The sequence below is a fragment of the Pterocles gutturalis genome, unplaced genomic scaffold (genome assembly GCF_000699245.1).
Source record: "Pterocles gutturalis isolate BGI_N339 unplaced genomic scaffold, ASM69924v1 scaffold21897, whole genome shotgun sequence".
Classification (NCBI taxonomy): domain Eukaryota; kingdom Metazoa; phylum Chordata; class Aves; order Pterocliformes; family Pteroclidae; genus Pterocles; species Pterocles gutturalis.
Genome location: NW_010115968.1, coordinates 1 through 26,782, shown reverse-complemented (window position 1 = coordinate 26,782; position 26,782 = coordinate 1). Strand labels below are relative to the sequence as shown.

General features: G+C 49.6%; 2 protein-coding genes across 2 annotated transcripts in view; both read right to left on the bottom strand.

Annotated features, from left to right (window-relative positions):
* Positions 1-3,220, bottom strand: part of LOC104463152 (acetyl-coenzyme A synthetase 2-like, mitochondrial) — an 11,281-nt gene extending 8,061 nt beyond the window's left edge. Inside the window, 3 exon segments of the mRNA XM_010075370.1 lie at positions 58-257; positions 1,477-1,573; positions 2,910-3,220. Coding sequence (XP_010073672.1) covers positions 58-257; positions 1,477-1,573; positions 2,910-3,216 — 604 coding nt within the window. The 5' untranslated portion in view covers positions 3,217-3,220.
* A 3,328-nt stretch (positions 3,221-6,548) lies between these two features.
* On the bottom strand, positions 6,549-24,087 carry VSX2 (visual system homeobox 2; the record flags this gene model as incomplete). The annotated part of the gene is made up of 3 exons (XM_010075369.1): positions 6,549-6,927; positions 7,987-8,167; positions 23,964-24,087. Coding segments are annotated over 3 exons (637 nt in total), but the record flags the coding sequence as incomplete, so codon positions are not given.
* Between the last annotated feature and the right edge of the window lie 2,695 nt (positions 24,088-26,782).

Genomic DNA, 26,782 nt, shown 5'->3' with positions numbered 1-26,782 from the left:
CAGCACTGTCCCGAAAGGGAAACACTGGATGTGTTCCTGTTACCCACTGGCTCTTACCATCTCGGATCCTATCTGCTAAGGACTCTGCACTGAACCCGGCGAACACCACAGCGTGCACAGCCCCAATGCGGGCACAGGCCAGCATGCTAGCCACTGCCAGCGGGCATGGAGGCATGTAGATTGTCACCCTGTCCCCCCGTTTCACCCCTTGCCGTTTCAAGGTGTTTCCCAGGCGGCACGTCATCTCCAGCAGTTCCCTGCCCAAAGCAATGGCACAGTTAGAGACTTTCTTGCAGATCTCATCTGCATGTGTAGAGATGGGGGGCCTCAGAGTCACAATACACAGCTTACACCCCTATGCACCCTGACCCCCCCCCCCGCTGGAAGTTCATGGGAGAGCTGTAAAGTGTCGGTGGGAAGGAAAGGAGACAGGCACTAACGTGGACCATTATGTATGGAAAAGAAATAAATCAGAATGGCTTCTGTACAGAGCCTGACATTCGCACTGGCCAGCATGAGGAGCAAGCCATAGGGCCAGCAATGGCCACTAGCAATTCCTGTGGCTCAGCAAGCCCACACCAGCTCAGCTTGATTTTACAATGACAACCTGCACATTTCTGTTGAGCAACACACTCTACCCTGCCTGCAATGCAGAAGGCTATGCATGAGAAGTTAGGTATCTTCCCCATGAAAACAGGGCTTCATGCTTTGCTAAGGCTGGGAAGGACAAGTGCTCCAGAGCTTGTGCCCACCAGGGAGAACAACAGTTGTAGGAAAGCAGTGAGCTAAACAAAGCCTTTTCAGAGAAGTGTCCCTCCCAGAAAGCAGGGCTTAGCTGTCAGTGACTCATTTCATGGAAGGGCTCTCCATGCAGGGGGGGTTGGTCATGTTTGTCGTATGTGGCCTGGAGCCAGAGAGGACAAAGGTTCTTGTTCTGGGTGCAGAGGGGTTTAAGTGGATACTGCAGCAGAGAGTCAGAGAGCAGGCAAACTGGGCTGGAAGGTGAGGGTTCCCAGAACAACCGAGCAGGGCTGGACAGGCAGTCCCCCCAGAGAGCTGAACCCATCAGTGCTGCTGATATGTGGATCAGCATGGGACTTCCCAACACACACGGATGTGAATATGGACTCTCTTGCAGAACATTTACCTGCAAGTTTAGACACCAGGAACCCTGCTGGGAAGGCATCCATGTGACTTTCCCATGGGATCTTACCTACAAACATTGCAGTGCTATCATGAAGAGCTTGTGTCTGCCTCCCCATCTGGGTAGGGGCCCCTCAGGGCCCAGAGGGTTAATCAGGAGGCAGGCTGAAATCTCAGATCAGCTTGGGCAAGCCAACAGACACATACTGTTGAGCTATCTATCCAAAGGGATGCTACATCCCCTCATGTGATGCACATCAGCAGATCAGCCCCGTGCAGCGTTCATGCATGCTGCAATATGTCTCTTGTGTATGCTCAGAGGTAAATACTGACCTGTATGTGACCCGCACCTCCTTTCCTGGTTCATCCTTCTCCCAGATTAAGGCCACTTTGTCTGGGGCTACGTGGACATGTCGGTCCAGACAATTCACTGGAAAAAACAATCCAGTCTCATTGCCAGAGGAATTTTCAGTACCTCTTAACTCCCAGAAAGCCACTCCCACTGGCAGTCCTGTTCAGAGTCAGGGCTGTGTGTCTCACCATTAGCCTTGTGCTGGAACAGCCTTTGTGGATACCAGCTGGCAGACCACAAGCAGTATCCCAAGCCTGTTACACCCCTCCAACTCTGATATCTACCAATACCCACTATCAGCTTCCCCCTTAGTTTCAGCCTAATGCAGTCCATAGCAGAAACTGCCTGAAGTCCCTTTGGAGGTCACATCCCCAATGCCCTCTGCGGGCCTGGCAAACATTAACTCAGCAATTGCTCCACCCAGCACTGCCTTCCAGTTGCCTCTGGGGTGAACTGGGGCAGTTTTCTAGTGACGATGCTCCTAAATAACAAATGTGGGATGAAGCAAAGCTCTGTGCAGGAAGACGGCAGGGTGCATTTGCCCAAGATGGAAGAGAGCCCTTGGCTTTCCAGGGACATGGTAGGCTGAGGCTTTGGCTGTAATTCTTCCAAGCAGCTAGTTTCCTCAGAAACCTAGTTCCACTCTGTTTTCCTTAAACCTGCTACCGAGGTCATGGGATGATGCATCAGCCCAACTTTGCATACCAAAATGCCTTTTTCTCCTGACTATTGGTAGTTTTCTGGGAGAAAAAGAAACAAACACGAAAGGGGGAAAAGTAACATCTCAAATCCCAAAGGCAAATAACTCCTGCTCTCCTGCCCAAATGGACTACATAAGACCTGATTTCTGAGAGGTCTGTCTCATAATTTAAACACTGGGACCAACAGCACTGCGAGCAAGACACAGTGTCACCAGCCGCTTTGTCTTCCCCTGGTAGCCCCCCCTGAGGCAGTAGCCCCAGCCCACAGAAGAGCCTCCCACAGCTGTGGGGACTTCCAGTACTGCTCATTGCTCCCGTATTTTGCTCTCTGCAGATACATCCTGCCTTTGCTGGGCAGGGATAACCTAGTGCAATGCTGCCTGCTAAACGCATGGGATTCAGTGCTGTTGCCTGTGGTCCTGCAGAACAGAGCTACTGTGCTGCTGTGGGATCCATGGAGGCTGACGGAGAGACACCAGGCTCCCAGCACACCTCGATCCAGCTGCAGCCTCTCTAGCGAGACCCACTTGCTCCGTTAGAACCGGCCCCGTCCTTACACTACAGCCCCTGCAGGACCAGACATTTCGGGGAACCCCCTCGCTCCAGCCCTCTAACTCTGTGCCTCCAATCTGCTCCAAGGGCCAAAGCCCTTCACAGAGAAGTACCTGCAGGTGCGTGGTCGGGTCCCGTGTCTGTATCCCTCCTTTCCTTACCTGCCACGTTCAGCTGCCCTCCCAGGAACCAGGAGACCCTGCCCTGGCGCAGGTCGCAGTCCTGTACAGAGTGGAAGGGGGTGATCCAGGTGAGCCGGCTTCTCCCTAGCACTCCCCAGAAGGCATCCCCCCGCTCCACCGACACCTTGTACAAGCCCTGGTGGTCCTTTGGTCCGGGGAAGGCGATGGCTTCAGGCATGTAGGCGGTGAGGGGCCCTTGGCTCCAGGCTCGGGACCCAGGGGAGCACCTGGGAGCCTGAGGAAGAGCTTTGGGGCAGCAAGCCCTGGCCAGCAGCCTGGCCATCATCGCAAGGCACCTTCCTCTCACCGAGATGTGTGCTGGGAGCCCTCAGGGCTGCTCAGGATGCTGAGCCTGGGACAGACGTGACCCTGTGTCTCACTGGGCCAACCGGACACAAAGCTGCCCTGTGCAGGGAGCCGGCGTGTCCCTTCTCCCCTGCCTCACTCCTCTCTTCCTCTCTCCCTACAGGGAAAAGAAATTCAATCCCTTTAAGGGAGGGGAAAGGGGTGGGCTGTAGAAATATCTGACTGAAAATGACCTTCATGCTAATCTGAGTTCTGACGGCCACTCTTGGACATGAGCCAGGTTCAGCGGGTGCCTGGGATCCCCATGGGGACTGAGGTGCCTGAGCCAGGCTCTACCAGCCTGCTCCGCTCCCACTCACCCAGGGCTGTGCTGTGTCCCTGGACTCCTCTGTTTCACCCCTGCTCACCTCCCTCCACTCATCACCATCCCCTCACTCCCTGCAGCCCCCACTGCCGTTCCCCGGACCTCCATCAGCCATGAGTGCAGCCTGGGGTGGCTGACCTGATAAAGTTAGGGCCCCCTCCCTGCTAGTCTTGGGTGATGGAATTGTCCCTTCCCAAAATGAAGGCTCATTCCCTGCAAGGCGCTAGACTGTGGTGTCTCTGGTGGGCCAAGGAAGGTTTTTCTTCTGCAGCTGTCAGCTGCAAGAGAGGGATATCGCATCGCATCCCATCCCACCTCACTGCTGGGCAGCTGTCAGAGCTGTCCCCTCCGCCAAGCTGGGCTGGGCTCTCTGCCTCCTCCCAAACACTTCAGACCACTCTGTATCACAGGGTGGACTGGGAGCACTAAACGAGGCTGTGGTGGAGCAGGAGGTGGTGGCTTGCCATGAAACACTGCAGCCCATCTCCCCATGCTGAGACCTCCCACCACCCACTGTAGCAGAGCTAAGCTGCCTCTCTGCCTCCAGACAGCTTTTTTTTCTGCTTTCCTTTTCTTCAGGCCCTACATGTATAGTGATTTTTTTAAGGCAAAGCTTGCAGATTTCCTTAATTTTATTCACCAGGTTCTCCTCCCTTTGCAGGGGGCACAAGAGAAGAGCAGAATAAGGCTCCCCCGGCAAATGGGGCTGTTCTCAGCCAGGCACACATATAGCATCAATGGCCGGAGGGTTGGTAGAGCTCCTCTTTGCTCTTCACAGTGTGACACCACTTGTGGTCTGCAGGGCTGATAGTTTGGTGAACAGGCACTATTTGATGGCAGGTGCACTCATCCCAAGCTACACACTTGGGTTTGTATCAGAGCTGCCCTCAGAGCTAGGTGAGGACCTACAAGGGCTCTATCTCCCCAGGAAAATGCAGTCCTGTGGGCTTACAGCTGCTCCACATAGACAAGTCCAAGCAGCCTCATCGTTCCACAAGTCTCTCATTTCCTATGCATGTCTGCTCTGCCTCAGCCTTTTTCCCTGTAAGACATCAGGTTTTTCCATCAGATGCCGTTAGCAGGGCACGCAAGTCTCAGCTTCTCCTCTGGTAACTCAGTATGGGCTCCCACTGCTCTCAAATCAGAGCTCGCCTTCCTGGAAATCCCTGTTGGTGCCCTTCCCCTCTCAGCAAGCTCCCTCCACTCCTCAGGCCAGCTGGCCTGGCAGCCTGCTTCTGGCAGAGGGGGTAAGCCTGCCCAAAGATTTGCCTGGCTCTCTAATGTCAGGGCACCTGTGATGTGGGGTGACCCAAAGCACCAGGGCTGTTCTGGGTGCTGAAGTGACTTGTGCTCTGACCAGTTTGCATGCCATGACACCTAACTTCATCCCCAGGCACAAGCGCACCCCCTTCAGCTTTGTCTTTCACTTCAAAGGGAGAGTAGCACCCAAGCCCCATCTTCTCCATGCCTGGGTGGGGAGGAAGATGCAGACCCCTCTCTGTGCTGCTTTGGAGCTCTCACCTCTCTCTGGTTATGGCCTAACATTCAACCCCCCTCTCAGCTTTGGCTGAATTCACCCTCCTTGAACATGGGTTACTGTACTCATACACAGTATTCCAGTTTAGTTTTATTCTTGTTCATATCTTTACAGAAAATGGCACATAAATCACAGATGCTGGATGACTAGAAGTTGTTACAGCTCCATATCTCAAACACCTCAATACTGACTTCTTTTCTCACTGTATATACATTATTTACACACCATGGGCTATCATCTAACACGTCAAACAACTGGGGGACAAAGACAGACAGGGGCTGAATGGAGGGGCTTAACCTTTTATGGAATAAAAACAGTAGCTCTGGGGAAACGGTGCTCACAGCTGAAAGCAGGACAGAAAGGGTCGCTTGGAAGTCACTGTCCTACAGCTTTTGGGGGGGAATAGCGTGATGGTGATGGTACCACAGAGCGGGTTTGGCTCTGTGGGTCTGCATGTGCTCGTGTGGGGCCAGCTGGGAGACATATGTACACGTTACGGGTGTATCGGGGTGGATGTGCATGGCTGTCATTCCCTTTAACACTCAGAGGGTGAGCTGGAGAAATTTAATTCAATAAATACACTGGGTGGATTTTGTTGTTTCACCTGGAATAATGTATTCAGTGAGTAAATTCACCACTCAGCCCCTCCGCAGGGGTGCAGGGCTTTGGTGTTTGGGCCAGAGTCAGACCCAGCTGGTGGCCAGCTCTACGGGAGCCACCAGCGTGAGCTGGTGTCACCTCGAGGTGCCAGGGACCAGGGTGTCACACCCATGGGCTAAACCTGCCTTCCCTGCCAAATTGAGGCAAAACTCAACCCCTCTAAAGCTGCAGCCCCTTCCCAGCAGACCTCAGCAGCGAGTGGGGAGAGATGGGCAGAAGGTGCAAAGCACCCTGGACGGACAGTCACCGTGTTGTGCAAACACTGCCATGGGCTTGTCCTGCTGCGCCTGGGCTAGAGGCAGAGGTGATGGCTGGGGGAAGGTGGTGGGTCTTCCTGGGGCACGGCAGGACAGGGCACCAGGGGAAGGGGCCTGGGCAGCCCTGGGGAGAGACGTGCACCAAGGATGGGCATGGCAGCAGGGGACAGGCTCACTCCAAGATGGTGGATGGGGTCTGGAGCTCAAGCAGGAGGAGAGAGCCCCAGAGCTCGCTGTGAGGCTGGAGGGACCCAGAGCCTCAGTGTCCTCTCAGGTGGCGATGATGATGGGACACTTCCCAGTCCCCCAAAAGGAAGGGGTGGGGGGGTGAGGAAGGCCTGGTGGGGCGGGGAAGCGAGGAGCAGGGGTATACTTGAGGGAAGCAAGCATGGGGCACCCCTGCCAGGCAGTCCCCAATGCAGAGACCGGGGAGCCCACTCCCCGGGCAGGAGCAGCCGGGGGGGCCTGGCAGTTGAGGGGGAACGTGACCCCCAGAGGACAAAGTGTCTGTCAGGGCTTGCTTCTGCCGCCTCTTCTCCACCTAGACCAGCTTCTCCTCCTTCTGCGATGAGTTCAACTTCTCTGTCTGTCTCTCATCTTCCGCCGCTGTCACCTCCTCCCCTGTCTCCGGCTTTCTGCCCGGGGCCGGAGCGTCCCCGGCGATGGTCCCCAGGACTTTGGTGCTGTGCTCCTGAGCTTTGGCCCTGAGGGCGGCAATGCTGTTCTCTCTCAGTTCCTCCTGGGAAATGGTGGTTTTGGAATCCTGGCCCCTCTCTTCCTTGTCACCCTTGTCAAGCTTGGGCAGAGCCTGGCGCTCCACCTCCGTCTTCCTCCCCGCCTCAGCTGCTGCCTCCAGAGACTTTTTGTGCATCCCTAAAAAGAATTGTTGGTATTCGGGTTTAGAAAAGCGCCTGGGCATTGGAAAGCCATCTTGAACTGAAAACAGCAAAGATAAAGAGAGGCCAGAATTAAGGAAAAGCAGAAACCCTCGCTTCACACAGCAGTCATGGCGAGCCGCTCACTCTGGCTCCCGTGCGAGGGCAGCCCAAGGCAGCAGCCTGCTGGGGCAGCCTGGCCCTGGCATCTGTGGCCTCAGGGCTGCCCCCAAATTGTTCTCCCCTTCAGTTCTCTCTGTGACCCTAAAGCTAACCTGTCCCCGCACGGGGATGACGGTCTAAGACAGCACAGTTGCCTGAGCTTCACCAAGGCGGGGAAGGAAGATCCTCCATTGCCTATTCCTGAATCAACCTGCTCCTCACATAACCCACCCCTCTGCCTCTCTCAGTTTCACACAGACAGAATGACAGGACAGCCCGTTGTCAAGATGCCAGATGCTAGTTTTGGGGCAGAACCAGCCTGAAAGGTCAGAAAGCAGGAAGCAAAGAACAGGAGCATGGTAGGGTAGCTGCTTCCTCCATATCTGCACAGAAAACCAAGCTAACCCAGGCAGAAATGCTCCCCCGGGTGCTGAGAGCAGGAGAAAGCAGCAGCATGTTCCCCCTGGGACTTGGGGCAAGGAGAGCGTAGTTGAGGGTCCTGGCACCCCACACAGCGTCACAGGGCTGGACAAGTTAGACTGGGATGATCTCTTGCCTTGGGCAAGGGTTGGAGCCCCTGCTCCAGGGCTGGGCACAGGGGATGCCACTGGAGTCAAAGGCTAACACCAGCCTGAGCATGGGGGGCACATTCCTGCCCTGGTCAGATCCTGCAGGTCAGGATCCAAGGACCAGCAGGGATTTGGGATGATCAGTAGGGTCAGACCCTACTGATGAGGGCCATTGGGGGATGGAGGGGTGGGAGGTTGGTGGGGCAGGGGGACTTCAGCCCACTGCCCTCCACCGTGTTTTCAACACAGCTATGGTTTCTTCCTTGAATCCCCCCACTTCGTCTTTACTCACTCGCCATCCCCCACAAAGGTGGCTTCTCACTTACCCAGGAGCCAAGGGGCACAGGACTCCATGATGCCATCCTTGGCAGACTTGAGGATGGACTCAGGCAGCGGGATGGAGTGACGCACCATGGCACCGTAGAGCCCGTACTCGGCCATCACGCTGCTCCTGCCCCAGCACTTCTCCCTCTTCCGCCACTTGGCCCGGCGGTTCTGGAACCAAACCTGGGGCAGGTGACAAGGAAGGATATGTTTTCTGGGGGGTCGCAAAGTGCATCAGTCCCCTTCCCACATGGGAACACACATGTGCTTGTGCAGTGGGACGAAGGCAGACACGTGGATGCTCATCCCGAAAGCACTGCGACCTCTTCCCCCACGCAGCAGCCGCCGAGTATCTCTCCCTCCCTCCCCTGCAGGAGCAGCGAGGGCCAAGTGTGAGAGCAGGTCCCATCCCTCTCTGCAGGATGTAATTAATTTGCCATCGCGGCATCTTTTTCTAGCAGCTTTTGACTCTCATGCCTGGGATTTTCTTTCATTATTTACTGGGTGTCTGAGCTGTGGCGCAGGGCTGCGGGCAGCGGTGCCTGCAGGGAGGGCTGGGATGGGGGTGGATGCTCGAGAGAGGCAGGAGAAAAGGGGAAAGCTGATCTCTGCTCTTCACCCTGAATTCCCAGTTTGAAAAGCCCCTCATCTTCTCAGAAAATTGGCAGAATAATCTCTGAGCTGTGACCTGGGGGGCAGCGAGCAGAGAGGCGGGTGGCGGGGGTGCTCTCAGAAATCTATTAGCGCGCTCTCTCTGATTTCCATTCCTCTTGTCTCCCTCACCCTCCTCCCTCCCCGGCTCCCCTCCCTTCCTGCCGAGCAGAGGCATCAGCTTTAGATGAAAAATTGCTCGAGGTCTATTCAGAAGGAGGCAAAGGAAGAGTCAGCCCCAGGGGCAGCCCAGGCCTGATTGAAAAATAAGTTAATTTCAGTTTGAATCGATGGGCCTCAGGCACTGAAGTATCACGGGAAATTAAAGCAGCTGGTCCCCAGGGAACCACACCATTGACCTGCGCTAATTAATGCCATGGAGTTACCAGGCCCCTCTCTGAGAGGCAGCCCCTCCCTCCCCGCGGACACCCCAAACACCTCCTCATTTAACTAATTAGACTCACAGAAAATTGGGTGTTAATTTGTTTAGAATTTTTTTTCTTCTCTATTTTTTTTCCTCCCTTTCCCAGAAAGTACACGGCAGAATGGAAATGAATGGTGGGGTCTCTCTGGCAGATGGATGCTCGGGGTCACTCTGCAATCTTCTCCGACTTGATTGCTTGATTAGGTCGTTAGCACATTAAAAAAAAAAATTGCTTGCCGTCTGGCGCTGGCCTGATGAGTGGGATGAGGCGGGAATCGCCTGGGTAATTTATCTTTTTATACTGCAAAGAATTTGATTTCAATCTGCAGATATATGGAGGTGCCTTTGACACCTGTTTAACATTACAGAGCTGACGGCTTAACCCTCCCTTGTCCCCACTGCCTGTAGCTGTGGGGGAGCTCAGGCTGCAGGGGGGAGCACTGGGGCACTGGGGCAGACCCCCAGCTCTGCTGAGGGGACCACAAGACTGATGCCGCGGAGTGCTGTCCTGCTCTCAGCTGGCAAGGCAAGATCCTCTCCTCTACCTGTGCAGAGGGGAACTGCCCAGCACCAAAGCCTTACAGGGACAGAGCTGCAGGGTAGGTGGGTGGCATGCTAGCATGGGTGACAGCCAGCCTTGGCTGTTCCTGGGACCCCAGCTGGCATGGCCCCACAAAGAGCTCTGCGGAGTGGCTGCGGTGTTCCCAGCTCCCAGCAGCTGTGATCCCAGCTTCTCCCAGCAGAAGACACTCTATGCATGTCAGAGGGGATTTTACAGCCAGGCTGCTTTGCCCCATGTCACCGCCTCTGCATGATAAACAGCCTGATTTACACTTTCATACTGCCAATAGGTAAGCCGTGGACCATGGATGGCTGTGAATCCACCAAGGCCTGAGCAAGGACCCTCAGGAGTGCACAGTGTCCTCTCTCCACCCGCTCCTCTGTGCGGGTGTGACACAGGGATGCAGTCAGCAGGATGCTGGCAGGGTCTCTCACTCCAGGCCACTCACTCCTCCCACTCCCAGAGCCCCGAGGGCAGGGCTGGAAGGGACTGGCTCACTCCCTCTCCAACCTCAGCACAAACCCCTGTGGTTCCTTCTCACACTCCAGACCCAAGCGGTGGGACAGTCACCCCCTAGCCCTCCATGCTGTGAGGGGGCGGCTCGACCCACCGGGGCCAGGAGAAGGATCCTGTCTGTTCTGCCCTGGATAAGCCAGTACAGTTACATCCTGTGGCAGAGACCTCCTCTCTATCTCCCTTGGCTTCAGGAAGAAATTCCTGCACAACCCAGGGGACGGCATTTGCAAAACTGCCTTGGTCTGCAGCTGCAGTGACACCTTTCCTTGTATCCAGAGAAGCTTTCAGGGCTCGGCTCTGCACAGCAGCATTTGTCACCAGTTGCCACATCTCGGATCTCAGCGAGGAACAGGTTTTTCCATCAAGTACCAAAGCAGGCAACTTTTTAAACCCTCCTCAATCCTCTTTTACACAGATGCCTCCTCACTGATGCTTTTATTGTCCCCTTTCTTTCCCTTCCATCCCACCTTAATGCTCCAAATGTCTGCCCCTCTGCCTCATGCTCCCCTGCCGCTCTCCCTGGCCAGTTCTCAGCCTGCCCCAGTACTGCTTGCTGCTCCTACAGCTGCTGCCCTGCACGATCCCCTTTCCCGTGGTGGAGCCGCACAAATGCCAGAGCCAGCAAAAGTTTCCTAGTTGGCAGCCCAATTTTGACTAGAGTCGGTGGGAAATTTTAAATCAAAAAATGGTAATTCAATCGCACAGGAAAAACTGCATCTGGCCAGTGGAAGTATAATCAAAATTATCTATGGCTTTCTTCTGAATGTTGTGTATTAATCTCGGCCACCTAAGACATGCAAAATCTATGCTTTAAAGCCAAATAGGATAATAAAAATGACAGCAACACCTCAGTAAGATAATTCTAAAATTTCCCAAACTAATTTTTGTCATTTGATGGGAATTTCCTCTTGGTTTCGACTGGGAGAAAGGAAAGTTTGAAATCACAGAATTTCTAGCAGAACAAAAGCTGGGAGGACTGACTATCTCGCTTTAATACCAGGAGCCACATCTTCATCTCAGGTGTGAAGCTGAGTGAAACCAATGGTGCTCAGTACTGAATATTGCTGGGGTTAGACCCCAGCCCAGCGCCTCTGCCACAATCCCATCCTGAGGAGCACAGAGGGAAGAGCTACAGCACGACACTGGCAGCCCCCATGCCATTTCAGATCAGCAGAATTATTCCCTGTGGCCTGTTCTCAGGATTTTGCCCTCATTGAGCTGGCTCCATCAGTGGGACTTTCTTCTGGGTGGAGATCTCACTGCTTTCTTCAGCTTTCTTCACATTATCAAAATTTTCCTGTGCCTTCTTTGTGAGCTGAATTACACACTAGTTTTAGTAATTCTGAGGTATTTTTGGCTGTGTTGGTACATCAGCCACAACTTCCAAATATGCAGTTATTTATTATTGGCACCTCTCTTTTCCTCCCTTTAATGGAGAGAGTTTCACCCTTACACTTACATTTACTTGCGGTTTTGGTATTCCCTGTCTTCTTTGGCTGTTTGTTGTCTTTGCTTGGAGAGATCTACTCTACAACTTCCTCTAGCTCTGTAAAATTCAGCCTGCTTCAAGCAATATTTAGGTTTGTCCCATTTGGTCTTGCCACTTCCCATCACGTGGGTCGACTCACCTTTGTGAAACGCTTTATTGACGTGGCTGTGTACCATGCACCTTCCTTTTCCCTTACTCTCATCTGGTTCTCCATTGCACAGCCCAGGGTATGGTGAAAAGATTGTGTTTGTGCTTCCACAATTCATGAGCAGTGGTGAAAACCCCTGATTAATTTTGGACTGAGCACGTCAGATGTTTGTGCAAGCCTATCACAATCTGATGTGCAGAGGTGTCTTTTGGACCAATGTACTACATCTTGAGATGATTTTCAGCTTCTTATTATCAGATGAGCACACGAGTAAAACATGGCAAGCTGGTTCCAGGAACCCTATCCTCAAAAAATGGACAACAGAGTAGAGAGGACAGGTTTGTCTTGCTATACGCCAGACATGTTAGCATCTGGATTCAGCCCATGTATGCACATTTGCTCTTTAGCAGCCCAAAGCCCTCTCCTCTCACAAGTGCTACCCTTGGCACACCAAGGGCTGGATCCGGGGTGGTCGCTGCCGTGGCCGAGCAGGGGACAGCAGCCAAACATGCCTCTGACAAGGCTGCCAGACAGCCTCTGTGCACCAGCAGCAGGATAAGGCGACGCTCACTGTACATTGCACGTGACAAGTTGGGTGTGCCTGCACACCCTGCAGAAACTGCAGGCTTTTCCACATCTGTGGGTTTTGGTCCCCTAGGCATAGACAAGCTGCAAGACCAAAACCCATCACCTTACAAAACCTGCTCTCAGTATGAAGCAGGCAAACAGTGTGTGGTAACATAACACCTCGCTCAGAGAGATCTGCCCGTCAGTTCAGTCCCTATCATTTGGTCAGAGCTGAGCATCACACACTCTCTGACCCCACTGTGCACATCACACTAACGCTGTCTCCTCCCAGAGCAGCCACAGCCTATGAACCAAGATAGCAGCAAATGCCAGCACCTTCAGTGTCATGTCCTGGGTCCATGTTCCATATGCCTGTTGTACTGAGGCCCCCTTACCAACATCAGCAGTATTGCAAAGCCTTATAAGTCGGGATGTTTCTAACCTTAATCATCTAATTCTCATCCTCAGTGAGAATTTCACCCAAAGCAGTGAAAGTTGAGGCACTCTGTGCTTGATTGCAGGGTTGCAGCACATTGGAGTCAAGACTGACAAGGTTATTCTTGCCAGTTTCCTCCTCTCAATCACAAATGATGACTGATACTTCTTCAGATTATTAATGATGCAGAAAAGCAAATTGTAGTAGGAGGAATCTCTCATTTTGCAAAGGGACATGAGACTCAGTGTGTCCTTGTTATCCACATTCATCATATTAGTTAGTTTGTTTACCTAATCCGCTCCTGAAACATTGTCTGCTAAAGAGAGAAATCTCCTTGAGGCTGGCCATGAGCCAGGAATCTGAATCAGCAAAGGGATATTTTAAGGCATCTAGGGTGTTACTCTGCATTGTTTCTGTATTGTTTCAACCCAAAATTTTCACTGGTTACACTAATTTTCTTGGCTGCTACTTTCCAAGCTGGGGCACACAGACAGGAGAACTGGTAGTGGCCTTTTTTGTCTTTTTGATTAAATATTATTGTCCTTGCCCAAGCATTCCTCATCTCTAAAGGAAAATTCCAGGGAATTTTTACTTCACCAAATCTCACTCAAATACTGCCTTTAGCATAGCATTTCAACAGGGGTCTTTATGGAACACAAGATGGTCCCAGCCCCAAGCAGTGCATGCTGAAATGTCTGCTAGATGGCCACAGGCAAATGCACGTCCACACGTCCACAGACACACAGACACAGACACACCAGCATTCGCCACACCAGCACATGCCTTTGCCATGCTGTGGGGAGCAGCCACACACAGCTTTTGTCAAACCAGCAACTAAGGCAAGGGACAAAATCCCAAGTTTCCCCAGCAGCAACACTGAGACCGTCTCCCCTGCCCATGGACTAACAGGTGTATCTTCTTCACTCTCTGACAATTCCCCCGGTACAAACCTTTCAGCTTCGGGGAGCCGAACGATCACTCTGTACGATCCCTGCAAGGAAGCTGTTTCTGATACTGAGCTCTTCAAGTGAGGACAGAGCAGAGAAACCCTGTCCTGCCCAGCCAGGCAGCCTGGGAGCTTTCTGGACTTCTCCTGTGACATTGCTTTGGGTTGTAATCTGCTGTCGTGGTCCCACCTGATGTGATGATGCTGACCCAACACACTCATGCCCATCCAGCACCACACTCTTCTCCCAAGGATCCAGACATCTTGGGCTGAACTGTGTGGCAGCCGAACTTCTCTCATTCATCCATCAGATATCTGTGGCATTTACTGCCATAGGAAACATCCAGACATCTACACCAATACCTTGTCATTGCTTATGTCCCTTTCCCCATTATGCTGCTCTGGACTGATCCTGTCACCTCACTGTATGCACAGCAAGGCACTGGCACAGAGAAGCTCTGTTTCTCAGTGGAAGCTCTTCACACCTCTGCTTGCACCCTGGTGTCCCCTCTCCTGGACTAGAAAAACCTGGTCAGGTCGTCTGTTCCACTCACAGCAGAATGCTGCTCCTAAAATCATGCCCAGTGGCATACCTGTCACCTCCCCTCTTGAAGTCCCTCGGTGGGTCCAGCTGCAGACCAGAGAACACCTGCAGCTTGCCTCCGCACCCAGGGCCCTGCTCCCATCTCATCACTCCGTTACCCCTGACAACTACACATCTCACTTTCTACCTTCCTCCTTTCCAACCCAAGACTCTGCAATTAGAGTAGTCAAAATTAAAACCTCCTCTGAAAAAACAGTGATATCCTCACACTCATATCAGACAGGGCTGGTGGCCCTGGCTGGGGTCAGTCTGAGGATGTGAGCACTGCAAAGAACAGCCCCATATCTTCCTCAGAGCATGTCCCCATCCGCACTCACAGGCCCTGGGGATTTATAATGAATTGCCAGAAGAGTGTAAGGTCTGACTAGATCCTGGGATTTCCCCAAATCCCTCCCCTGTAGCGATCACCCTAGGAAAGCTTCCTGTTCCCCGGCTGCTGGTAGAGACTGCACCACTTGTGTAAGCCTGGAAATGGTTTATTTCTGTCTTTTCAAATGTAATGTCAAAATTATTGGCACTGTTTATGGTGACATCACTTTCTATGGCTGGTGTAAAGTGGGTATGAAGTTAAATGAGAGCAGTAAAGGTTGCACATGGGTTGCATGGCTGATCACAGGACTCCTCATCCCTCCTCTTACTAAATACTGGGAAAGAGCTTTGTGAGCTCACATTAGAAAGAGCAATTCCTGTTCAAAGCATGGCAAGAGCCCTTCCTGGTAGTAGCTGGAGTCGTGTCTGACCCACTCGGCTAACAGGTCCAACCAGACGTACTGAGATGAGCTTTGAGATGGTACTCATCCCTCTAATGCAAAGACACAGTTCATCCAAGCTTGGGTCTCCTCTAAGCTAAACTAGCAGAGTGCACACATTGAATACAGGCTCAGTACACCACACAGCAAAAATGTATGTGCTATTACCATGTCACCAGTCCTGCAGGCCCAGCCTGCCTCTGAATTCTGCTCTTAAAAGCACTACGTGGGCCTATGCAGCCAAAGCTGTAAAATCCGTCTTGCCAGAGAACGTCTTAAACTGTGTCCGCTCCAGCAAATCTGAGGTTTTGACCTGGCCTTGCCATCTCATGTGGAGACATGTTTTCTCACTTGTTGTAACCTTCAAAAAGTGGAAAACTTAACCAGGTGCAGGGATCCCATATACGCCACAGAAGAACAAGTGTGCACACAATGTGGGTGGTAGGTATAGTGAGATCAGTGGTGCAGCACACACTCAATCTGTGAAACTCATCTGCACAGCAAATGCATCCCTGAGACATTGACTTCATCATGGCCAGGCCATGATGCCAGCTGACCAGCAGCTTAGCTGGAGCTACAGCTCTATGTAGGCTGCCAGATGCTGGGACATGGCACATAAACATCCAAATTCCTCTTTTTTTAACATGCTGATTGAAAAACAGGAAAAACATCAGGGTCGTGGATGCATGGTAGTCACAGGAAAGTTGGCAAGAGTGCACCCATCATCCTAGTCCACACAAACCCAGGGAGACATTTGTCATCGTCACAAAGGTTGATACTGCACATCCATCCTTTGGGTACTCACTTGCCTGGCTCTGTTAACCAAACTGCTATCCTGCCTGTAAAATTTTGTTTTGTCTTCTTTTCCCCCACTAACACTGCTCTGCAGGTCCTCTGGCACAGGGGAAGCATAGGTCTTCATAAACATCCGTATGCAATGTGTTCTGTCAACATGCAGGGACACACCTTATTATCACCTTCACATTACAGCAAGGCGAGTCAGGACAGTTGTAAGAGAAATGTCACCTTCCCTTCATTATGCCTTTCAATGGGCCCCAAAATGAGAGGAACTTGAGTTGCCAGCCTTCCTCAGAGGCTGTGGAGCACTCCCTTGCCACAAGCAGCTGTGTGTTGCCCTTTCCTTTATCAGCACACATGGAGCAAAGGGCAAAGATGCACTCTGGCCTTCTCCAGAAAAAAAAAAAGTAGGAGCCAGAGTCTGTGACCAGCAGGAGATGGTGTCTGCAGCACTAGCTGGTACCCGTCATTTCCTGAGATAAGGCTCAAGCCCATCCCTGCATGCATGGGGAGAGCCCACAAAGTCCACCCTGAGGGCTACAGTGCTGGCTTACCAATGCGTGGGAACTCTTGGTGTGTTGAAGCGTTAGCTGGAAGATATCTACAGAAACACATTATGTAGTGTAAAATGTTGTAAAATGTTGTGATAAGTTTCCATGCAGCAGCTTGGACTAAGCACCAAAAGGAGAAAATTGCAGTTCTTTACAATCTTTCCTTAGGAAGGTACATGGTAAGGATGGTGTTTGCAATTTGTTGCCTCATGCATAAGAGATATCTAATCACCCAACCTCAGCAAATCCTTCAGTGGGCTCTCTCAGCACATCTGAGCTCACCAGGACATTCCCAGGTGTCCCCCATGCTTAGTCCACCTGAGCTAAGATTTCCCAGGCAGGAACCCTCCCTTGTTGTCACTTAGCCACTGAAGACTTGAGCTCAGTTATGGTCATCACATAAGCTCAACAAGTTGATCCAATCAACTAACAAATGGCGGGTGCTGTAGTGACAGTCATGGGGGACTCGGAGTTGGAATGATGGCAGTGAAGGCAAGGATACAAAGGGACCTAGACAGATCAGAAACACCTAATGGACATAAAACAAGTTATCTTGGAACAGACATCACTAGCACATCTGCTCACCAGCAGTGAGCAGGACAGATACTCATCATGTACATTTACATGGATGGGTTGGCTAGATCCTTCCAAGGGGTTGTTTCCCAACAACACTCGCAGTTCAGCCTCCCTCTGGGTAAGCCAAACAGTGCCTTTAGAGAGGAAAGGGTAGTACGAATGAGAAGGTATTTCCCCCAGTGGCAAACCCTGTGGAACTGGCAGCTGCACGTGAGCCAGAGCTTCCCAGAGGGATGGGTGGGCAGCCTGGCTGCACTGGCCTGGCTGAGCAACACGGGTGTAGGCTAACCCAGCCTGGCAAAGTGCTGCTGCTTATCCATGTTGTAGCAGGTCAACTCCAACAGCCAGGCAGGAGTCAGTCAGTGGGTTACTTCTAGACCAGGGAGGGAACGTAGTCCTTATGTTTCCGAATGTGCAACATGTGTGCCATGGGCCTTTACATGAGTCACAGGAAGGTGACCAGGTATAAGCAATGCTTTGCTTGCATTCCCTTGCTATGAATTTCGAGAGAAAGCTGCAGCTGAAAGCTCTAATAACTACCAGCCAAAATTTAAGCTCTGCCTTCACTCAGGCAGTTGGGAACCTAACAGAAACCCACTGAAATGGAAAGTAGGGAGCAAATTGTGCTTCTCACACCAGGCAGGTCCTAAACTGGAGATCTCTTGCTGCTCCCAGGGCAGTGCCACTCAGAGCAGACAGAAGAGCACCTAGTGCTTTTTCACAGCCTCCAGTGAAGGTGGTCTCTGGAGCCACCTGTCCTTTCCTGTAGGATATTGTAGCAACAATTTGTTCTCCAACTCAGTTCTTCTTTTCTGCTCCACAGAAGGACCTGCCAGCCTCATGCATGTGGAGATCATGGTATTTTGCATGTCTGTTGAGGACTAGCCTTCTCAACACTGAACAGGTCTCTGGAAAACCTGGCTTACGGAACACCCACAAAGAAGAGCAATGAAAAGGCAGAGGAGGTTTGTGCTGCCAGAGAAGAATCAGAAGAACTTGTTGAGATCTATCAGGGTAAAAGATAAACACTAGAGAAAAATAGATTCATTAAGAAATAAAGGGAAGAGTAAATTAACCGTGTCTCTAAAGTGCCTGTGTTATTGAACTGTTAAAAAAATCTCTACTCAAAGTCAGGAAAGGAGGAAAACTTTTATTATAAAGGGTCATTAAATGCAAACTTGAACACACAGCCATTCAGATGGTCCTTCTGCCAGGCATCCTAAGGCTCGAGGGGAATTAACTATTGAACTTGCTGTGTTGCCTAATTATTTTTTTTAAAAATCAGTTGTGAAAAACTGCAGCAGTATCAGAAGAGAGAAAAGAAAGTTCATCATTAAAAGGAGTGTCTGCAAGTGTTCCCAGCACAGGTAGTATTTCCGGAAGAGCTTAAATGATCGAGGAACCGCAGTGCCTAAGCTAACTTGGAGAAGTGTTACCCTTAACCTACTGTTGTTAAGAAAATAAGGGGATAAATGCAGGGAAGAGTCGCCACAGCCTGGCTTTAAGCCTGCAGAGCCATTCCGCGTTCTCCTGGCTGTGATGGGGAGTCTTTGCCAAGGCACTTCACAGCAGTGGACTATGGCATATTTTGTTTCCTGCCTGTCTTTCCTCTCACAGGGAGCTTAAGTGCCTCAACACTTGAAGGTATCTGACCCTTGGTGATGGTGTCTCCAAAGCATGGAGAGAACAGGGCAGGAGCTGTCACTGCAAAACCCCATTTCCCTCCTGATACTGTGGAGGAGCACACCAAAATCACACCGTCCCTTATGCTGTGACAGCCATAAACATCTTGCAAGCAACAGAGCAGAAGGCGAGGACAGGCAGGTTTGGCTTATGTGTTTTTCTGTCCCATTTAGAAAATTGCTCAGTGGCTGAAGCAACTCAGGGATTGAACATAGAGGGATAAAGCAGTACCTGGGTATACAAAATACTCATAACTTTATACCTCCATCTCTGCGCTAGAAAACACCTTTTAGACTGTACATACAGCCTCAGCTGTAACAGGGTAAATCCCACAAGCTGGGCGGGTGACCTGCATGGTCCAGCAACAAGCAGGAGAGTCCCTGCTTCACAGTAAGCTGAAGAGATGCTCCCAGCCCTCCATTCATCCTTCCTGTCTCCTGACACATTTTCTTCTTCTGTCCAAAGGCGTATGGTGTAAGACTTTTCAGCCAGTAATCCCTTTGGGAAGGCTTGCCCTGGCTCCTGCTCTTGCCTATCACTCAGCCCCTCCGTTTGCAGCTATGGTAATTAACTTGTAAACGAAGTTCTAGCACATGGACTGAAAACAGGCCATAGATAAAGAGTAATGAAAACACTTCATTACAGAAAGGGCCAAATTAAACAACTCTTAATTGAAAAATGGAAATTAATATGAATTTAGATCAACTAAACAAGCATGTTATTGAAGAGGCAGCAAAGTGGATGAACTCCTCACATACCAATTAAAGACACGGAGACAGAGATGCACCATACGGCACAGGAAACACTCACAATAATATTCTCACCAAGCCAGTAAGTTTGATTAGTTTTATTACTCTCACTTGTATACTTCCTACATTTCTAAAAGCATAGGGGAAGTTAATGACACTTATCTGTTATCACACTGCTCTGGTTTGTCCCAGTGCTCAGAAATTATTGGCAAAGGTAGCCAGCCCTAGATGCTCAGCTCTATTTAATTATTAACTTCTTTCAGGGCTTGCAGGGTTCTTAAAAAAATTAAGATATTGAAATGGTTGGCTCACACAGCAGCAACACCTTCAGCTTCTCCATCACCTTGGTAATTTACCTCCGACCACCCTAATCACTCTGGCAATTTCTTTGGAGCTACATGATCTCTGTGAACGTTCTGTGTACAGGTGGGAACCCACTGGCACTGTGCCTCATGGTGGCCTTTCTGCCTTCTAAGTGTGAGTCACCCGAAGTTTTAGCAAGAATAGACAGGTCCTCACTTATTGAGAGTAGTGGTGACAAGCATAAGTTTAGAAAAACCAACAGCGCCATTACTTTCTGCAGCACTAAGAAATCCCTTGGCCATTCCAGGCACAGATTCAGGAAAGGTCTGCAACTGCATGGAGCAAACATCCCCATTCCACACTTACACTGTGGGATTAGGGCTACAACTCAGTGCTCTGCAGCAAGCAGGAAAAGCTGGTGGGAGGGGGAGAAGCCAGGGCTGCTGAAGTTGCATGAAGTCAGTTTTTCCTTCACACTTTCTATCATGTTTCTTGAGGGAAATCTGTGGGTTCACTCCTGAGCTCCTGCTCAGTGCACTACAGGTTCCTCAGGCCTTTCCAATTACTTCCAATTGACTTCAAAATCCAGAACGTTTTTGCAAAACTGAAGCAAGGTAAGCCTCTTGTTCTGGAAAAATGTTACGAATGCTTCCCTCCAAATGACCACCCCTTCTGATTCCTCCATCCCCATTCAACTCCTAAAGGGCTACACAATGATACTGAAATGTGTTAATCTGATAGCAGCTAAAACAATACATTTTCAATTAGAGTTTTAGTTGGCTTTGTTTTGGTTTTAGCCAAAATTGACCTCTTAGCTGCCTGAAAAAGTTTGCTGGATACACAGACAGTCCCTGCTCCTCACACATGGCACCAGCATCTCCTTGGGGTTCTTTTTGCTTATGTGAGCAATTTTATTTGTCCCAAAATTATTCATCCATGTAATTACTATATGATCATTTAACAAGAACTGATAACTTTTATCACTTTTATTCTCTTTTTCAGTTGATTGGTTCCCTTAAAAGGTGAATCTAGTGTCCCCACAATGGCAGTCAGGATCTTATTTTTTTGAAATACTGAACTGATTAATCGATTTGTTTGATCAGTGGGAGACAGTGTAATGACAAAAATACACGGTAATTTCAATAATCCCAAATCAAACTCTTACTGAAATTGTAGATACTGGTGTTTAAAGTTTGGAACTGTTACATGTTAATAAATTCAATCAGGACAACATATCTAAAATCTACACATTACACTTAAGAGTATCTGTTATGAGAAACACACTGATTTAAGTTAGGTGTCAGAATATTTTTCAGCTTGAGGCCATTTTGAATACTTCAAGTTGTGTATTAAGGATATACTTCCCTGCAGGAATCTACTTACCTCACCTGGATTTTACAGAATGGTCTGGGTTTATTCTAATAGCAGCACTTCAACTCTTCTGAATATTCTTTCAAATACATCGATTAATGTAGTCTTTTTCAAGTACCTTGCAGAATGGCCACAGTGACATCCGGTCTGACTTGTGCAAAGTGTCTCCCTAGAAAAATTAAATTATTCTGCCACGTTCCCCAATGGGAGGGTGCTCATGTTCCTTCCAGGAACAGCCAGCTCAATATGGGAGGAAGATGCATGCAATGTGAAAGAGTGCTGCCTTGAAAAAAAATACATGTTCATCTTCTCTTTAAATGGAGGATTTGAATATTTTTTTTCCCTGGATTCAATGTTCTCTCAAACCAATAAGTTTCTTGGCCTCTGATGGCTATTTGTAGTGTTCTGCTGAAGGTTTTACATGCAAGCCGTTCCTATATATCATTTTCTCAATTGCACTCTTTGAATTCAACTTTCATATTGAATTTCATAGGTGATTTACTTTCTGTTTGACTACTACCTCCTGAGAAATAATTCCATGAATGAAAATAAGAGGTAGATATCACTCTTAGGTGTGCATCCAGTGGGAACCCACATGAAATGCTGTGCAAGTCCACAGCATGTGATGCTTACAACAATCTTAGAAAACACTTTCATTAATGACCTACAAGAGGGAGAGAACAATGGGAAAGATGGGAGGAACTGCAAACTACAATGAAAATGCAAAACTATAGAGCTCCCTTGAGTAGTTAGAAACTCATGCAAGAAAAAAAAACAAAACACATGATGGCATGAAATTATAAATATTATGAAGGAGGGAATAAACATTCAACCCAAGCTCTCTCTTCCAAGGGGCATTCAAAGCAAGATTTACTTCATTCGTGCAGTTCTGCAGAATTCCTTGCTGTGGGATATTAAGATATTTACATGTGTTCAAAATCCCAGGAGGCTGTCAAAGTACTCAGCAAGTATCACTAGATAGCTGCCCTGTTCCCATGCCCTTCTCTAACATCCACCTCTGCCAGTGTCAGAGCTGCAGGGCCATTATTATGCTTGTTAGCCAAAGTTAATGAAATGCCATATTAAACCCAGAACACTGGAGGGAAAATCCCAAGGATAAAAAGGAAAAAAACTAAGAAAAGCTTGAAGTGACTGAATTATATAAATAGAAAGAAATAAATATGGAAGCAAGCAGACCAGTGCTAATCCAAGGCTGTTTTTGCAGGGACTCAGGTCCAGCCAAACTGGTGTGAACACAGCTGGTATCCAGCTGTAGGCGTGTGGTCCCTTATCTCCAGGAAGACTGACAGGCAGGATGGGCTTCACAGAAGAACAACCATGGGATTAAGAGACTAGCGTGTGAGTTATGAAGGATGATTTAAGAAAAGATCTTCACAGCTTGCTTAAGTGATGATGAAAACCAAAAGTGTCAGCCAGGAGAAGAAACAGCGTAGATTTATTTAAGGAGTGTGAACATCATAGCAAGGGGGAAAGAACTAGTTTCATATACAAAAAAAGGGGCTAAATTTGAAAAGGAACATGAGGTGAAATATCAGGAAGCATGACCAAGGTTGGCAATCATCTTGTCATGGCTTGTGACACAAAAACGTATGGACAAGGAAACTTAAAGTATGTGGTAAGGGACAATTGGGTGCTGACCCCTTGGAAAGATCAGTGGTGCTCAGGACTCTTACATGACTGTGATGCTCACCCTGGCACAGTGCTCATGCTCTCACACAACAGATATGACACAGAAATTCTGCTGTTTCTCATTATTTCTCTTTACATAGTGAGCAAAAGTGTTACTCACAAGCACTTTATCCTGGAATAAATGTGCCATTAGCAACACCTGATGTTCAGAACAGCCACACCATGTGGTGCTTCTGCTGTCCAAGTCTAACCTGTTCTCTAGGGCAGAGGGGTCACAGTAAGGAGCATTCCTAGGTTTATAAAGTGCAGTACAGGAAGAGTAGGCTAGCTGCAGAATGACATGCTGGCAGCAAGTCAGTGACAACTAAGATACATTAGCCACTATTTCACTTCCAAGTCAGGTAAAACACTGAGTCTCAGCACTAGAAGGATGCTCCAGATGCTGAAGCAGTACATGCAGTGTCCAGGTCCGCACTGTCTGCCATAACATCTCCCTCTGCCTCACCGATAGTGAAGGCTCTCAGCTCTGGCCAGAGGAATGGTGACTCTGCAGTTCGACATATACTGTGCCACTAGATGAACTTCTTCCTTGAAAAGGCCCTTTATGGGAAATCAAAGGACCTTCTTTCCAACCAGCATCAGATGGTGGATGCAGGCAACACTAAACTCCCGACAGGTCTCTCTTGACTTGATGTCCTACAGGGTCACAAATGGAGGAGTGACCCTCCATTCAGCTCATTCTCCCTAGAGGCCTAACGTGTCAGGTAGCAGTCCTACCCACAGCTGTACTAGCTGCCTATGACATCCGTCCACACTCTCCTGTGACCAAAGGTTTCCTCCCACACTGCCCACCCAGACCCAGTCTCTGGGAGGCTCTTTTCTTGCCTATACCACCAAGACCTCAAAACACTGCGGTCTTTCCTTGCATACCAGTTCCCCTTCAATGATTTAGGATTCCCTCTGTTACATGCACCCTCAACCACTGGTACAACACCCCAAGTACAGCACATGTCAACATACAAACACCAAATACAAAGCCACCAAGAACAGCTGATCTGGCTGCCTACCCATTGAGAGCAGGGAGTGGACAGCCTGGGGGGATTTATTCAGAGCATTGTCAGCCTCCCCACGCTGCTACCTTTTCTTCAGAGAGGGATGAGCATGGCTGGGAGGGGCAGGATAAGGGGGTCAGAGAGGTATGATTACCTGTATCCTGTCTTCTGGCAACTCTGTTTTCATGGCCAACATCTCTCTAGCATATACATCGGGATAGTGGGCCTCATTGAAGGCCTTTTCCAGCTCCTCCAGTTGGTAGGATGTGAAGATTGTCCTGAGGGAAGTAAAACTCTTTGATCAAAAAGCATAATAATAAGAGGCAAAGATGATGAAGAGTCAGAGAAATGGACACAGAAGCTACCGAAACCTGGGTAACCTCATAACACATTGCTTTCCCCCCATCTCCTGTGTTTCTGAGCGCAAAAGGTCAGGTGCCAGGGTGAAAGGAGAACCAGAAAATGCCAGGAATCAGCACTTTAAACAGTTACAAATCACCTTCCCTTTCAGGGACTTGCCTCTGGAGATGGTCCCTCCCCAGCAGCAAGCACCCCCAACCAGCAGCGATGGCAGCTGCTCTTACATCTCAGACTCTGCTGCCTCTTGTGAGGATCCTGGGGGTGTCCCTATCCCTCACCCCACCTCTGACAGCACACCCACCCCTGGCCTGGCTGGAAGCCACCCCCCTCCCACTCTTCCATCCAGAGGTTTCTTAACCCTTTGGTAGTCACACAGAGATAAAGCAGCAGCCCCTCAGCACCCTGTCTGGAGAGGTGCTGAGCCCTTCCCCGGCTGCTGGTCCTTAGCCTCTTCAGCTGCCACAAGCAAATAATCCTCCCCTGGAGCCCCTCTCCTCGGCTCAATTCTGCAAAGATTTTATCTGCTCTGCTCCCCACTGCTTTTCACCAGTCCATCCCTGAGACGGTGCCCCAACGAGAGCCAGTGCCAGCTCCCTTCCTCTGCCTTCACCCTGGTTGCTTCCACACAGATATCCCATTAGCTGCTCTCTGCCAGTTTGCATCACCCCATTATCCTCTGGAAATCTTCCTGGGCTGCCCTGGGCAGGCAGCAGCCCAACCCACCTCTGTGCAGTCAGTTCTTAGCTCGGGACAACCAGATTGAAAAATCAGCAGCTGGAAAGCCGAGACAGATGAAAGCCCTTCTCCAGGGGATGGATGAGAGGTCTCAGGCCACTTCCACTCCCCCGAGGGTTAAAGTTCCCACCCTCCAACTCCCCTAGTACACAAAATGCAATATTCAATAAAAAATGGCAACACTCCAATGGAAAAAAACCCCCAAACAACAAATTACAGCCTTTGTTCAAATATATAAAAATATTGTCGAACTAAGAAACATGTAGCTCCCAGAAGGAGGAAGGAAAGAGAAAATTAAAAAAAAAAAGCCTTTTTCTAAAATACATACAGATTTCAGAAAAGCCCTGAAACTCCAGAGAGCATAAACAGAAAATCTCAGAAATCTCCTCTGCTATTTGGAATTGAAAGGATCCCACCAGATCGATAACATTACTAACAAAAGCAGCATGCAAATGCAAGGGACCTGCCGGCAATCAGACCCTTCTTTAAATTCACTCCTAAATCCGTTCTCTTTTCAAACAGTTTTCCTTCAGCTCCGACAAATCTGTAAACTCTAGGGACAGCAGAGGCACATTAACTTGTGTATTTTCTGTCTCTGGGACCACAGGAAAAATTATTCCAATTTGATCCAGTTTAGATTTCAAGCATTCTTCTCCACCCTCCGCCTCCAAGAGCGCCGAAGCCCAGCAAGGCTCAGCGGCAGGAGGGTTTTGCCTGACATTCAGATTAAGTTTTCCCCTTTTAGCTCTCATCCCTGGGTAGCCCCTGTCCCTTTTGCAATACACAATCCACTCTCCCTTTTGGTGTTTCTATCCTGCAGCTATTTGCGGACTATTGGCCTGTCATCTCCTGGCCCTTTCCTGGTACACCTAGGGGTCTTAACTATTTATTACAGAATACACAACTACAGATAAACGTTGCAGGTCTGTTTCTGTCTAGAACCAAAACTAAAACAAATCTGTATTTCGTTTCCTCTTTCCCATCCAGACTGTAACCTGTACATCAGTCCCTGCTGTGTTTTCACCCAGCCCTATCTGGTCCACAAAGAGAACAAACCTCCAGAGCACCCAAACTGGGAACATCTGCCTGGGGAGGGACCCCGGGATTGGGATGAGCCCTCCAGACCAAGCCTCCTGTTGCACGCGTGGCAGGATGTCTCCTGGGACAGTCGGTCTCCTTCCACCCCGCATCCTGCTAAGCTTTCACTGGGGCATCTTTTAATCCACCTTCCTGCACCGTGGCAGGATTGATTTAATTATTCCTAAATCACCCATGGTGGATGGTGTCTGGCCTTCCTTTGTCCTGACTCTCCAGCCACAGCAATGCCAGAACCCAGCACGGGATTTTTCGTTTCATTTATAAGGCTCAGACAATCCAACTCCATTTTAACTGCAGGACAAGTCAGGGAAAGTCTATTACCCTGACTGTTCCCGAGGGGAAACAAAATCCCTTCCGCATCTCCCAAAGTGGATCTTCGTTTCCTTAACCAATTCTCCAGCCTTCTTCAGCTTCTCCGCAGGCTGTGTCTGATTCCCAACTATTTAATCCATTGTCAAAACATTTATTTATAAGTAATAAAATATTTAAATCATTGATAGAAATTCGCCCTTGCCGGCAGACAATATTAAGGTTGCCATACGGGGAGCAGAGAACGGTTTTGATTATTTAACTGCTTTAGTTTTGGACTGATTCATGATTTCCCCCCCCCTCCCCGAACACCGGTGATCCGCATCCTGCCCTAATGCTCACGGGCTGCTCGGGTTTTTTTTGAACCGCAGCCAGAAAAATTAAATAAAATCACACCAGCGGCCGATCCACCCGCTCCCTAATAGGCACGTCCTCAAACCCTATTTATTTTGGACAGGGAGAAATCCAAAA